This window comes from Bos taurus, chromosome 25 (genome assembly GCF_002263795.3).
Source record: "Bos taurus isolate L1 Dominette 01449 registration number 42190680 breed Hereford chromosome 25, ARS-UCD2.0, whole genome shotgun sequence".
In the NCBI taxonomy this organism is placed as follows: domain Eukaryota; kingdom Metazoa; phylum Chordata; class Mammalia; order Artiodactyla; family Bovidae; genus Bos; species Bos taurus.
In genome coordinates, this window is record NC_037352.1 from 27,988,174 (window position 1) to 28,003,022 (window position 14,849).

Consider the following 14,849-nt stretch of genomic DNA (forward strand, 5'->3'; position numbering starts at 1 on the left):
CCAGCATCCTCTATCCATGGGATTCTCCAGGCAAGAATTCTGGAGTGAGTTGCCATGTCTTCTTACAGAGTATTTTCCCAACCCAGGGATCAAACCCACATCTTCTACACTGGCAGGTGGATTCTTTACCACTGAGCCACCTGGGAAGCCCATTAAAGGATATGACAAGTTACCAAATATATAGTTTCCTGTACTATAAAATAAACCCTTCTTGTTTATCCACAAATCAGCATTTCTGACTCTTACTTAAGAGTGTACAGGAATCACCTGAGTAGTTTGTTAAAGTGCAGATTCTGAATCAGTAAATCAGGGCGGGCCTCAGGTGAGGTGGATGTTGCTGGTCTGCCCCAACTTTGTGTAACAAGATTAAGATCAGTGCCTCTCAAACCTGAGCACACATCAGGATCACCTGAAGCACTTGTTAAAACAGATTGCTGGACCCCACCCAAAATGATTCAGTAGGTCTTGCTAGGGACTTCTCAGGTGACTCAGTGGTAAAGACTTTTCTGCCAAGCAGGAGATGTGAGTTCAATCCCTGGGTCAGGAAGATCCCCTGCAGAAGGAAATGGCAATCCACTTCAGTATTCTTGCCTGGGAAATCTCATGGACAGAAAAGCCTGGCAGGCTGCAGTCCATGGGGTCACAAAAGAGACACAACTTAGCGACTGAAGAACAACAGGTCTTGGTGGGGACTGAAAATTTGATTTTTAACAAGGTTGAAGATGATGATAATAGTCAGGAACCCGGGCTTTGAGAAACACTGCTCTAGAAGATGCTGTGACCCATAGCTTTGACCCTTTTGGGAATTTGGTGTACTGTCCCCCAAGGCCAGAGTTTTTGTTCTTTAATTTACAAAATCTTTTCGTTGCTCCCAGACTCACTTGGAGGACTTATTCATACTTTGTGTTTAGCTTGCTTATCTTTGTTGTTAAGAAATGTCTGAAATTTATGTTTTATTATCAGGATTTTGGTGAGATTTGTGTATTAATAAAAGAGGTCTCTGCATCTCTGCTGGCTCTGGGGACCCGCTGTTACTGAACAGTGACCACGTGCCAGACCTCACTTCAGGCTCTTTGCAGCCTCAACGTGACCATCCTTTCCCTCGACCACAGCATGGGCAGACCCCTCTGGCACCACCTGTCTGTGGGCCTCACCTCAAGGTCAGTGCTTGCCATTTTGTACATTACTCTTCAGGGTGGAGAAAGTGTTCTTTACCCATGCATGGAGCTCACCTAGTGCCAGGCATCACTCACTATCCGGATAACCAACTTTGCTACCAGATACAGCATTCCCTTTAAGAAGATAGGGGGCACCGTGCAGTGCTGCCGGATGGTCCAGGGAAGGGTTGGGTTAACCCAGAGGAGAATGGGAGCAGGGGAGCCTAGGGAGGGCCCCAGAAGGAAGGGGGCTGGACGGGGGCTGACTGGGTGAGCCAAGCCTGTCAGGTCCCACCACGGATCCAAGGAGGCCAGTGCTGCCTAGACACCCAAGGCTGGAAATCACTGTGAGGCCCGGCTGTGACGGGGGCGGGGCCTGCGCGGGGTCGGTGATGGGGGTGGGGCCTGCGCCGGGGGCGGAGGAGGTAGGTGCAGGTGAGACCCCCTTGGGCCGTCAGCATCCGTGACTCGAGCTATGTCACCCGGTTCTTCCACCTCCCTGATGACCTCTACTGCCCGCTCAACAGACCCGCTACCCGTCAGAGCCCACCACTGAGGCAGACAGGTTGGGCAGGAAACACACACAGCCTCTTCCAGGGCCCGCTTTATTTGGGAGAGGCGTGGGGAGGGCTCTCGGTCTGCTGTGCCCGGAGGAGAGCTCGCAGCTGGCCGATCTGCCAGTCAACGCTGGAGCGCGCGGTGCCTCCCAGGGCCTCGTACTGCTCCACGCTGTGTCCGTAGTCCCACACGTGGCTCACGTCGCCCGAGAACAGGGGGCTGAGGGGGAAGGCGGAGGTGGGCCAGGACCTCTTGGCCAGCCCAGTCTCAGAGGGCCTGGGCTTGCCTCCCAGCAGATGGGGGGAGGACAGGAAGGGGGACGCACCTGATGGTCTGCAGCTCCTGCAGTGACAGCTGATTGAGGGCGACCCCCTTGGTCTCAGCCATGAACACGGCTTTCCCGGAGGCCTCGTGGGCCTGGCGGAATGGCATCTGGGAGAGCCAGGGAGGAGGGCAGTGCTGACACAGCTTTCTCCACCTCTTGTTCTGTTGGGGTGCTGGCGCCCCCATGGCCCCCCCAACCCCGGCCTGGGGAACATCCCTGTCCCCTGGCCCCTCCACCCTGGCTGCCCCACACTCACCCCTTTTCGGACCAGGTAGTAGGCGAGGTCAGTGGCTAGCATGTCAGGACTCAGAGCCCGTCCCATGTTCTCACGGTGAATCTGGGGACAGCAGGCCAGGCCAGCAGTGAATCCAGGGGCCCTGGGTCCTGGAGCTGCCCGCCCCAGACCCACCCCGCTCAGTCAGGATGTCCCCTGCCTTGGACACACCCCCTCTCACCCACCCTGTCCTGCTTTCTGCTTGAGCTACCATTTCCCAACTATTGACAAGTGTTAGCGGTGTTACCAGGGCTGCCTCCTGATCTTTAGAATGCATCAGAACCACCTGCAGGGTTGATTAGACTATAGATCGTGTGGCCTATCCCAGAGCCTGTGATTCAGTGGGTCTGCAGGGGGGCCTAGGATTGCAGGTCTGTCAAGTTCTCAGGTGATGCTGATACTGCTGATCCCGGGACCACACTTTGAGAACCACTACTTTAGAGGCTCCTCTGTCCATGGGATTTCCCAGGCAAGAATACTGGAGCAGGTTGCCATTTCCTCCTCCAGGGGATCTTCCCAACCCAGGGATTGGAGCCAGGTCTCCTGCATTGGCAGGCGGATTCTTTTACCACTGTGCCACTGGGGAAGCCCAGGGGTCATCATACATCCTCTCCACTGTTGTATATTGAATTCTCCCACAGTAAGCGTTTAAAAAAGAAATCTGGTCAGGCCAGTTGAGGGGGCTCCTTGGATCTAACCCACTTCCATTCTCCTGCAGCAGCTTAACTGTGTCTCTTCACTGTTCCCAGGGCAGGACCAAGCACATACCCCCTCCCTCTGCCCCAGGTCTTCCGGACCCACCCACACCTGTCTCCTTTCAAGATCACCCTCCTGGCACACCACCCCCAAGTTTGAGAGCCTCGGGGAGAAGAGGTGTGTCTTGCCTGCAGGGTAGAGATGACACCAGTGGCCACTTGGAGGACAGCGCTCATGGTGTCGGACACTTCAAACACGGCTTCCTTGTCTTCCTGGGAGACACGTGGCAGGAAGTAAGGCCCCAGGAGCTGGGTCCCCACGGAGGCACCCCCACTGCCTCCCACTGGGAACACACAGCACCTCATACACCCCACATTGAGGAAGAGGAGAGAGCTCTCAGGGTGGTCAAGGGCTGGGTGTACATGATGGGAGGTGGCAATTCTGTGGGGCCCCTGCCCAGATGAGCCAAGACCCCAAGAACTGGTGTGTGAGGTAGAACAGGCGGGTCCCGAACCTGTAAGTCCTTGTTGTAGGTGCTCGGAAGTCCCTTGAGTGTCATCAGGAGCCCAGCACACTGCGGGGAAAGGGAGGACTTCGGAGCTTGTCCAGGATGTTCCCTCTGGACCCTTGGGTCAGCCCTGAGGCTGTGCCCCCTTCCCTGCCTGGCTCACCCGCCCAAACACTCGCCCCGCCTTGCTCCGGATCAGCTCCAGGCTGTCTGGGTTTTTCTTCTGGGGCATCAGACTGCTTCCGGTGCTGGAGACACAGATGTTGGGGCTGAAGGGGCTCCTGCGCCACTTGGCTGGTCTGCTGGGCAGCTCTGCCCAGGGTGGGGGTGGGGAGGAATCAAGCCCTTCCGGGGGCTGCAGGGCTAGGCGAGGGTGGGCGCAGCCTCACCTGTAGGCATCTGAGAGCTGCACGAAGCTGAACTCCTTGGTGCCATAGAGGATGAGATCCTCAGCCATCCTGCTGAGGTGGGTCATGCACAGCGAAGCCCAGAATAGGAACTCGGCTTGTGGGAGAAAAGAGAGAGCAAACTGTCTGCTCACCAGGCCTGTCTTGCTGCTCACCCAGCCTGGAGAGGCTCCAGGTGGGCCATACGGGGGTGGCAGGAAGCTGGAGAGGAACCAGGGTGGGGGGAACAGAGGCAGCACACACTGCAGGGGACTGGCCCTGGAGGACAGGCGGGCTGGCTCCCAGGTTGTTATTGTTTAGTTGCTAAGTCGTGTCTGACTCTCTTGCGACCCCATGGACTGCAGCCCAAAAGGCTCCTCTGTCCATGGGATTTCCCAGGCAAGAATCCTGGCATGGATTGCCATTTCCTACTCCAGGGGGTCTTCCCGACCCAGGGATCAAACCCGCATCTCCTGCTTGGCTCCCAGGACTCACCCACAAAGTCTCGCTCACTGGTGGCATCCATGCTGTTGAGAGTGATGGCCCCAAAGTCCAGTTCTGAGTGAGGCGGGAAAGGGAAGGCAATAGGGCTGGGCTGGAGGGCTGGGAAGGGCCTTCTCCCTTCCCCGAACCAGGTTGCCCAGCCACCTCCCCCTGGACCCCTTTTCAGGGAGGCAGAGTAGGGAGGGACAGGAGTTGAGGTCTCTTGTACAGGTCCCAGGAGGGAGGTGGGAGTCCTGAGTCTCCCCGGCTCTATGTACCCCTAGCATGGCCTCCCCAGGCCACTCTAGCCTCGTGTCCACAGAAACAAACCAGAGTTTCACCCAGACCCCTGCCGTCTCTAGGTGTGTGTCTGTGGGACCTGGCAGGTACTGAGGATGGTCTCCCAGGAAAGGAGGGGCAGGGTGCCTCACCTGCTCGGAGCAGTTCCCGGTCCACACCCAGGGGGTTGCCTGCGATGGCCCCGCTGCAGAGTGGGGTGGGGTTCTGAGTGACCAGGGCTCCCACAGGCAGGCCCTGGCCGCACACACATGCACATGCATGCTGCGTGCTGGTTGCCAGGGCCAGAGCCTGGTCAGCTTGGGAGCCAGACACCTGTCCCCACAGGTGGGGAAACACAGCTGGCTGGCTCTCCAGGGAGCCCTGGCTTTGCTGTGACATACTCGTTCTCATCTTAGAGCTGAGGGCCCATGTATGGTCCCCTTCCCACCCTGGACAGGGAGGCTGATCGCCTGGCTTCCTGTCCCCCTCTGTCCTTCCTGGCTCCTCCTCTTCTGCTGAACCCCTAGGACCACGTTAACTAGGTGGCAAGAACCCCACTCCACCCTCTGAGCACTGGGCCCTGCTCACCTCCCCAGGGGCAGGACGTTGATCCGCTTCCGCACCTCCAGCAGCCTTTCAGAGTCTCTGGTCAGAGCCACCGCATGGCTGTGGAAGGCCAGGAGGCCAGAGCGTCAGGGCAGCCTGGCCTGGCCCCTCCCCTCTGCCACGCCCCCAATCACATCCTCCATCGCGAGTCTCCATCATGACCCCTCTGACCTCAGGATCCAGTGGCTCCAGCGGATCGGCTGAGCCCTCTGCAGGTGTGTGTACCCTGGGAAGAGGACATCACGTTCCCTGAGGGGAAGAGCAAGGACAGGGTGTGTGAGGGGCTCTCAAGATTCAGGTGAGGCCTGCCTGTCACACTTGGGACCCTGCAGGCCTGGGGCCCTCTTGGGAACAGCAGGGCAGGCTTGCCAAGGATCTGCCTGTTTGAGGGACCAAGTGACCTCCTGAAGACAATACATGGTGTCAGCGAAGGTTGGGAAGCAGGCAGTGTGCTGGGCCGTGGCTGTGGGGCCTTCAGGGGATGAGTGTAGGACCTGATGTAGATCACACCTTCAGCTCCCGCCTCTGCACCTTGGCAGCAGATCTGGGCAGGAGCCAGGGCAGGGAGGAAGGTGCACGGCCGGTACCACTGGCACTGAGAGGCTGAGTTTGTGAGCATGAGAGGAGCCCTGGAGGAGCCCAGAAAAGCTGGGAACATTTTAGCGTAGGCTACACAGTAGCAGAGATGCTGTGGGTGATGGTTCTGGTTTGTTAATATTAATGACTTTATTGATATATAATTAATATACCAATCACCCATTTAAAGTGTACCATCACCCCAAGAGAGAAACCCTTACTCATTAGCACTCACTCACTCCCTATTCTCCCAACACCTGTCTCCCACAGGATGACATTTCTGGGCCCTTGTTTTCCCCTAGTTGTGAAGTCAGTGAAACTGGGGTTACTGGGAGTTGGGACAAGGAAGGCTCAACCCCGTCTCTGACACAAGTAGACTCTTCTCAGCAGTCATGTCACAGAGCTTTGGGCTGAGGTCAGTGGGAGGCAGCCCTCAGCTCTCTCCTTTGCCTGTGGTGCTGGGCAGCGATGGGCGACCTGAGATGCAGGCAGCTGAGAAAGGACTCTCTGGCAGCCCCAGCAAACCAGCCCCTTCCTCAGGCTTCAGGGCACCTGCCTGGTGCCTTAGCCTCCAGCCTGTGAATCCACAAAGGGTGAGCTCCCCTGCGTGTCAAGCTGGGCCAGCTGTGGGTAGGCGATGCTGAAAGAAATGGCCCACTGCTGGCTGCTCTGCCTCACTCGGCCCAGGAGTTCTGGGGCTCCCAGTACCCCAGAGCCTGGCCCCCCTGCCCTCTTCACCCTGCCACTTAGGTCTGGCATTCAGGCTACCTGTCTCAGGGGAGCAGAGACCTTGGCTGCCCTCCTGGCCCTCTCTGCCACCTGGTGACCCCGGGACTCACGCCTCTGCCCGATCCACCATGGTTCTGATGAGTTCGCAGAGGAGGGCTGAGAGCATGGAGCAATTCTGCCGCATCCACAGCCTGAGGTCAGTGACCACCTGGGGGGAGGAGGAGCTGGCACTCAGGGACTCAGCCCTAACTCTGCTCCCTGGACCCCCCAAGGTTAGGAAGGCCCCCAGTGCGGGGCAGGGAGGTGGCGGCACCTGGTCGTTCCGACTTCGTCCCGTGTGCAGCTTCCCCGCGGTTTCACCAATGAGCTCCTGGGGGTGGAGAGAGGCATGCAGTTGGGGTCTGCCTGCTCACAGCCCTGTGGGGTCAGCTCAGGCAGTTCCACTTCCTCCCTGGCCTGTGACTCTCCCTCCCTGCCCTGGGGTCCCCTGGATCTGCCTAATCTCTGCCATCTCTGCTGCTGCCTCCTGCTCTGAAGTCCCAGTGATGAAGTGAACAGAATGGTGGTGCTTATGCTCAAGTGGCCCCAGGCAAGGCAGAGAGGGGAGGGGTAGGGGATGAGGCAGTGGGTGTCACACCTTCAGACGCCGCTCATTGGCCGTATGGATGTCCTCATCATTGGGGTTTAGTTTGAAGGTGCCCTGAGCCCACTCCTCAGCTACCTGCAGAGATGGCAGCAACACAGGGGGTCAGGAGGGCAGGCATTGGCAGCTGAGTCCTGGCAGCATTCCGCCCTTGCGAGCATCTCAGGTCCAGAGCACCTTTCTCAGGAGCCACAGGATCACAGGGGCATTGAGGGATGAAGAGAGATGGTCAGCGCTGCACGTGGTTGAAGGGCACCTCGCTAGGCATCTGATCACTACGAGGGGAGATCCCAAGCCTGTCATCTGGGGATGTTACTGCAGCCTGTACTTGGGGATTTGGTGAAAGCCTGCGTCCACAGCAAGGGGTGAGGGGCATGCTCTGGGGTGGGCCTGGGGGTGTGGAGAGTACCTTGTCCAGGCCATGGAGTATCTGGTCCATCTCGGCTTTGGTGAGGAGCCCCGCCTTCTCCAGGCCCCGGCTGTAGGCTTTGCTGCCCTGCACGTCCGCCTCCCAGAGGTGCCGGTCGTACGTGATGGACGAGTTGAACTTTTCCATGATGGGGTCCACTGTGCCCACAAACCGGCCACCCCATAGCTTCCCGCTCTGGCCAGAAGGGCAGAAGCGATTAATCTCCTCCCCCCTTGAGAACAATGCCTCCCACAAAGAGCCCTCAGGAGAGTTACCCAGTCTGATGGCAGTGGGAGCCAGTGGGTAGGGTTATTCTCACTGGACAGATAAGGAAACTGAGGCTTAGAGAGGGTCAGGAGCTTTCCCAGAGTCGGTCAGGGAGTGAATGTGGGAACCTGACTGGACACTGAAGTTAGGGTTCTTTCCCATCATGGGGCACTGAGGACATAAGTTCTCCTCTGTCCCCCTGCAATGTCCCAGACTTCTGTTAGCCACCTAACCATAGGCCTTTATATAACCTCTCTAATCTCAGGGTTGCCCCTCTATACAAAAGGAATAAGAATAGTATTTATCTGGTGGGGTTGTTGTGAGTATTCAGTTAGATTAAGCTAATTGCGTATACAGCACAGTGCCTGGTACTCAGTAAATTCTAGATATTATTCAGGGAGGGGCTGAGGACTACCAGGGGTCAGGGTGTGCATTAGCTCCACTCCTGTTTTCTGCATGTCCCCCTGGGCTCTCCACCACCACCCCAGGCTGGGAGCTGACACTTCAGTGCCCAGCAACCTCAGCTGCCAGTGGACTCTGCCCTGCAGATGCAGTCTCTGCCCTCCCTGTGAGCTGGACCCGCCCCTCGCCCTCATGCTGCCCCGCCAAGCCCAGATCTCCAGCAAAGCACCACGTGGGGCCCTGGTCCTGACCACTGGGGCCCGAGGGCCTCAGCCAGCTAGTCAGGATGCAGAGCCAGGCCTTCAGCAAGGCGTCACCTGGCATCCCCTCCCCCAGCAGGCCCCTGGACTCCCTTCATGGGTTGTTAGTAATAACAGCTATTTAACAACTGGGGCTGCAGCCAGACCAATTAGTGCCAACCCACAGGACAGCCTGGGGCAAGCAGAGATCACCCAGAGCCCTGGACTCCTGAAGGCAGTCCATTCTGCAGTGGAGCTTGGGTCCAAGCTCCTACGCCGCTGGCAGGCTTAAAAGGACTCCAGGGGGATGTCAGAGTGAGATGCTACCACATGTACACCAAGGGAGGGGCGAGGTGACAGCAGAGGGCACGGCTATGAACCAGGGCATAACTGGGCCAGAAAGATGTGAGGGGTGAGGGGAGAGGGACATTGATTGGCTGAGAGAAAAGAGCAATAGCTTTTTTTTTTTTTTTTTTAATTTTGCCATGCATGCAGGTAGTGGGATCTTATTTCCCTCAACCAGGGATTGAACCCTAGCCCTCAGTGGTGAAAGCCAGGAGTCCTAACCACTGGACCGCTAGGGATTTCCCAGCAATAGTCAATTTAGAACACACACAGGAAACACCAGTGTTATCCCTCTTAATGTCATTAGCCATGATTTATTAACACCTACTATTGCTTGGCCCTGTGCTAGGCATTTCCAGATGCCGTTATACCCTCTATGAGGTTACCCCTATTTTACAAATGAGGAAATATGCTCAGGGAGGTAGAATGACTGCTTCAGAAACCAAGTCTGTTTGGCTGCAAAGCCCAGGCCCTGCCACAGGCCCTCTGCCATGACCCAGAAGCTAGCAGAGCAGACAGTCTTAACCCATTTATTCAGTAAACAAACTGAGGCCCAAGAGGAAGTGACTTGCCAGCTAATGGGTGCCAGAGGGGTCTGGAACCCACACCTTGTGATTCCCAGGCCCAGGGTTCCCTTCTCGGCATCAAGCAAACAGCCCTTTTACCTGAAAGTTTCAAAGCAATGACCTCACCATCCGGTACCTCACAGAGGAGGCAGACAGCTAATATTCTCCCCATCAGCCAGGTAAATCGAGGCCCAAGAAAAGGGATCTGTGCCTCAGACTCCTGCCACTCGGTCAGGGAGAGAACCCAGGAGTCCTCTGGCTCTGAGGGGGAGGGGCCAGTGGGACAGGAAGCCACCAGGTCCTGGAGCCACAAGGCACGATTCCCTGCCTCCTGGCTCTTAACAAACACAAGAATCACAGGGACAACTGCTAAGGCAGGGGAGGGGCACAGGATGGGGAGGGGTGGGGTGGGGGTAGGGGGTGAGTGGGAGGGAAGAAAGGAATGAACAGGTTGGGAGGCTGAGTGAGTGGGAGGCACCTTTCCCCGCCAGGCCGAGAGCGCTGTCAGGTCAGGTGAGGTCAGAGCTGCTTTTCCCAGGAGTGCGGGTTGGTGGGTTTGCCACACAGGCTGGGGAGGGGTGAGGGACGCGGGAGAGCAGATGGTGGTGGGGACACAGGAAAGAAGGGACAAAATTATCTTCCGGGCTCTGGCAGGTGCGCCAGGGAGCCTGCCTGGAGCCAAAGAGGACAGTACCCCAGGGCGACAGGCGCAGGTCACGCCCCGGCTGGCTCCCAGGGCGCCCCTCGTCCCCATTTGGAGGCTTGGAGGACGAGCGTCCCCGAGGTCCCTCTCACCTCCGATGCCATGTTGGGCGGTTCCTTGTCCTCCGGGAGCCTAGGTCCTCCGGGTCTAAAAAACAAGGCGGGACTGACGACCTCCTAGGCCACCGGGCGGGGTCCCCCGGGCGGGTCCGACACCGGGTTGGGGCACCGCGCCTGTCGGAGGGCAGTCGGTGGAGGAGGCGGACGTGGGCAGCGCCCAGCGCGCTCTCCCGGGTCGTCTGCGTCCTCCGCTCCCGCCCGTCCTGCCAGTCCGGCAGCCGAACACTTACGCCGCCTGACCGCGCCGCGAGTCTCTTGCCCAGCCGCTGGGCTGGGCTTTTCTGGCTGGGAAATCGTCAGCAGCGGCTCGGCGCTGTCCCCGCCTCCAGTCGGTGGACACACCAATCCCAGGCGGCCTCTCCAGGTGGGCGTTGCCTCCCCCCTCCAATCCTGGTTGTGGCGGAGCCGTCTCCGGAGCGGATTTGAGCTTGAGCGGCCCCAGTGAGAGGGTAAGGGACTGGAAGGGTGGTGCCTGGGCGACAGTGCTCAAGGCTGCAGACTGTTCCGGGCCCTGGAGACCCGGGAAAGGGGTAGAGGTAAAGACTCTGGGCCGCACCTGGCGGGCTCACAGGACATGAAAGGTGAAAAGCCACGCCCGATTCTTCATTCATTCAACAAACTCGTACTCGATACCGCCTATGTGATAGGTACAGTTTATTAGACACTGAAGAAAAAGAAATGATGCTTGCCTCAAGAAGTTCATAACAAAGCATAGACAAGGTGTGCAGCGGGACACAGAGGACAGCGCAGAGTGGGGCGTTTATCTTGGAGTATTCAGGAAAGATTTTCTTGACATGATTAATTATTCAGCAGAAATGATAGCCCGGGTTCTAGGGATTAAGGAGTCTCGAACTTCTGCTCTGGAAATTCTACATTCTGGGGGAGATGTCCCCTGAGTTGGGTCTTGGAAGATGAGGGTTTGTTGTTCAGTCGCCAAGTCCGACTCTTTGGGACCCCATGGACTGCAACACTCCTCTGCCTCCACTATCTCCGGAGTTTGCTCAAATTCCTGTTCTTTGAGTCGTTAGCTCAGCGAAAAGGGGAGGGGTTAGAACATTCCCTTTAGGGGATGGGCAGCCTGGGCAAGGTTCGGGAGGCCAGAGGCGGGAAAGTGAAAGACCTGCTTGGAGAATAGGAAACCATTAGAGTGGCTATAACAAAGGGTCAGGGGCTTGAGGATGGCGGTGGGGAGGAGAAGTAGGAAGTAGGTTGGGACAAGTTTGTAAAACGGCCTTGAAAGTCAACTGAGAAGGTTTGGACCAATAGCTGGAATACCTCGGGGGTTGAATATTTTTAGCCCTCACTCAAGTGTGGGATTACTTGGAGTTCCTAGAATTCATAAAGCTGTTGCAAGGTTTCCTAAATGCTCTTCCCTATGCCTGGGAAACCGTTCCCTCCCTGTCTTGCTACTCCCTTTCATCCATCAATATTGGAGCCAGTGTTGGAAAGACTCCCCACTGATGCAGATGTCTAGCTCTGGGCTCCTGTATGCTCCCAGGAAAAGAGGGAGACTGGGAGGGAAAGGAAACATTCTTACATCATCACATCTCCTGAGCATCTTCAGAAATCCAAAGCTCTGGCTCCTGCCTGAGGGAAGAAAAGGTTAAGGAAGAAATTTGGAGGTAGCCGGAGGCATTTCCAGTATATAAATAGAACAACAAACAAAATGACAATGATAACTAATACTTCTTGACTTCTAATTGTGTGCCAGGCTCTATCTATGCTGAACATATTATATAGCGATTATGTACTTATATCCTCACAACCACCCTCTGTGGTCAATGCTATAATTATTCCCATTCTGCTGATGAGAATACTGAGGCTGGGAGTCCCAAAACACCCAGCTAGGAAGTAGCAGAGCTGAGAATGACCTTCAGGAGTATGACCACAAAGCCAGTGTTCTGTGCAGGCAGCAAGAACATCCATCTGGGGAGCCTTGACTCCAAGCAAATCTGTGTTCATTTTCTTTGCCAGCTTGGCGGTCCAGGACTGTTCAGACAATGAATCATACCCATTTTCAGCTGAGACCTGAGTGCTGTATGGAATTTACCTTCCTTGGGAGACTGGAAACTTTGTCTGGTCTCTGTCCCCTGAAATGTCCACATTGGTACAGCAAAAGGGTCTAGGAAGAATTTAGTGTAGAACAGGGAGAAATCCTTAATGTTGGCAGAAGACAGGCGAGGTTGGAGTTGACCAGATAAGAGTGAGAACCCTGGCTTGGACACTTCTTGACCACTCTGTGAGCTTCACTGTCCTCTCTGTGACTCGGGCTGATCATAGTGCTTAATTCTGAGAACTCCTGAGAGAAGTGAATGAGACCATGCTAACACCATGCCTGGTACATATCCTGAAGGAGATTTGGTGAGGATTCGATGAGTGTACAATTGTGAAAGGCTCAGATCAGCTCTCTGGCAGCTTGTAAGCACCAAGCAAATCTTAGTATTCTAGACTCTCCCTGGGTGACTTCACTTTAAAGGCTTCAATTTCTACTTAAACCTTCAAAAGCTCTGTGATTTTTTTCTGAGCTCTAAACCTGAATGCTTTAATGTTCAACAGGATATTTCTCCTTGGAGGACATACATGAATCTTTGCTCTTGTTCTAGCCCTTTGTATATCCAGTACTTAATACCTCTGCCTAAAAAATTAGCTGTTAAGAAAAAAAAAACAAAACTATTTTCTAGGATAATGTGCTTTGGAGGGGAACAACAGAGACTCCACAGGCAGCCTCAAGTTAGGAAAGTTGCAGGGGGGCTCTGAGTGGGGACAGGCCAGGCAGGAATTTCAGCTATGTGGCCTGGGTTACCTTTTTATGCAGGCTCCTTGCGGGCAGCCTTCCCTTGGGGTTGGGCCTGTCTCCTGACTACTTGGCTGTCCCCATGGGATAGATTGGGTGGCTGCATATGGCCTGAAAAGTCTTAGGGGAGCATCTGTCAGAGAAACAAGTGTAGCCATCTTATCATGGGGCCCTCAGAAGTACTCACCTCTTCTGTGGCAGCCCATCCTTGAAGCCTTGGCCTTGTGTGTTCTTCCCTGCGCCCAGTTCAAACACCCCTGGCTTTGGGACGCCTCTCCACCTCATTAGTCATCCCCTCCTCTGTTCCATAGCGTCTAAACACAGGGGATTGTAGTTATTGATGTCCAGAGCTCGTTCACAACTAGGCTGGCAGCCGGCCAGGGCAGGAGGTGTGTATTCTTCATATATGTATCATCACCACCCAGTGAGCCATCAGTACATGTTTGTTGAGTGAATAACACAACGGGGAATCTCCACATGAATTAGGCCATCTGGGTTTGGGTTGGCATTTTATTTACTTGTTGATTTACTTGTTGATTTTTAAAGTAAATTAATTGTTTTAAAAATACTTTTGTAGGGAGTTCCCTGGTGGTCCAGTGGTTAGGACTTGGTGCTTTCACTGCTGTGGCCCTGGGTTCAACCTTCAGTCAGGGAACTAAGATTCTGCAAGCCATGTGGCTTGGCCAAAAATTTTTTTTTTCTATTTTGTAGTTTTAAAATAACATGTAAAAAAATAAAATAAAATAACATGTATATTGAAAAACATTTAAAAAATTGCAAATGTGTAAAGTTAAATGTTAAAAATTCCCCTCACTTCCCTTCCAATGCAGGTGTCACAGGCAAATACCGGTAAAAACCATTTTAATAACTTTATTGATATATAATCCAAATATCTTACAATTCACCTATTTAAGGTGTACACTTCATTGTTTTTTTGGTAAATTCACAGGAATGTGCAACCATTATCACAATCTAATTTTAGGACATTTTTGTATCTCTCCAAAGTAACTCAGTACCCATCAGCTTCCCATCACCACCTCTACCCGCTCCCAACCCTAAGCAGCAACTACTAATCCACTTCCTCTCTAAAGGTTGTTTTTTTTTTCTTTTTGCCTATTCTTGGACATATCGTATAAATGGAATCATATAATATGCTGTCTTTTGTGTCTGGCTTCTTTCACTTAGCATGTATTTGAGGGTCTTCCATGTTGTAGCATGTATAAGTACTCCATTCCTTTTTATTGCTAAATAGTATTCCATTGTATTAATACTGCATGTTGCATTTATCCAGTCATTAATCACTATTAACAATTTAATACACTTCATGTATTTGTTCAGATTTGCCTGGGTTTAAATCCCTACAGGCCTAGATGAGTGACTCTGGGTAAATTATAATCTCACCAAGCTTGGCTCAAGTTTCCTCAGTAGTAAAATTTGGATAACAAAGGAAACTACCGAATAGAGTGTCATGACTGTACTGTCAGTAATTATTATTTGTTGAGCACTTAGTATGTGCTAGGCACTTTAGATATCTAACAGATCCATAATTTATACATTAGGGAATTAAGGTTAGGAGAAGTTAAGTAAACTCCCAAGGTTAAATGGCCCCTAAGAAAGTGATGGAGGTAAATAGAATCACAGGCTGCCTGCAAAGCCTGCACTGTTAACTGTTAAAATCATGGAATAGTAAAGCACTTATCAAGAACCTTGCAAAGAGAATGTTTAGTAAATGATAACTGCTATAGCTATAAAAAAAGTGGGAAAAAATTAGCAATTGACTCATTG

The 14,849-nt window shown here is 54.0% G+C and overlaps 3 protein-coding genes across 8 annotated transcripts in view; 2 read left to right on the forward strand and 1 right to left on the reverse strand.

Annotated features, from left to right (window-relative positions):
- Window positions 1-1,712, forward strand: part of LOC101904377 (beta-glucuronidase-like) — a 71,068-nt gene extending 69,356 nt beyond the window's left edge. Inside the window, 1 exon segment of the mRNA XM_059881690.1 lies at window positions 964-1,712. Coding sequence (XP_059737673.1) covers window positions 964-965 — 2 coding nt within the window. The 3' untranslated portion in view covers window positions 966-1,712.
- Window positions 1,713-1,748: 36 nt separating this feature from the next.
- ASL (argininosuccinate lyase) lies at window positions 1,749-10,539 on the reverse strand. Of its 6 annotated transcripts, none has more exons than XM_059881278.1 (17): window positions 10,501-10,539; window positions 10,244-10,298; window positions 7,630-9,547; window positions 7,215-7,298; window positions 6,891-6,947; window positions 6,688-6,785; window positions 5,444-5,521; window positions 5,255-5,332; window positions 4,819-4,871; window positions 4,400-4,462; window positions 3,908-4,022; window positions 3,682-3,766; window positions 3,525-3,584; window positions 3,199-3,282; window positions 2,297-2,377; window positions 2,041-2,147; window positions 1,749-1,934 (listed from the first exon to the last, which is right to left on the reverse strand). In XM_059881278.1, the coding sequence occupies exons 3-17, from the start codon at window positions 7,774-7,776 to the stop codon at window positions 1,763-1,765; spliced, it is 1,362 nt and encodes a 453-aa protein (XP_059737261.1). In that variant the 5' UTR covers window positions 7,777-9,547; window positions 10,244-10,298; window positions 10,501-10,539; the 3' UTR covers window positions 1,749-1,762.
- The window catches only part of CRCP (CGRP receptor component), a 49,784-nt gene continuing 44,501 nt past the window's right edge, over window positions 9,567-14,849 (forward strand). The window contains 1 exon segment of the mRNA NM_001077870.1: window positions 9,567-9,627. The gene's annotated coding sequence lies outside the window, so the exon portion shown is untranslated.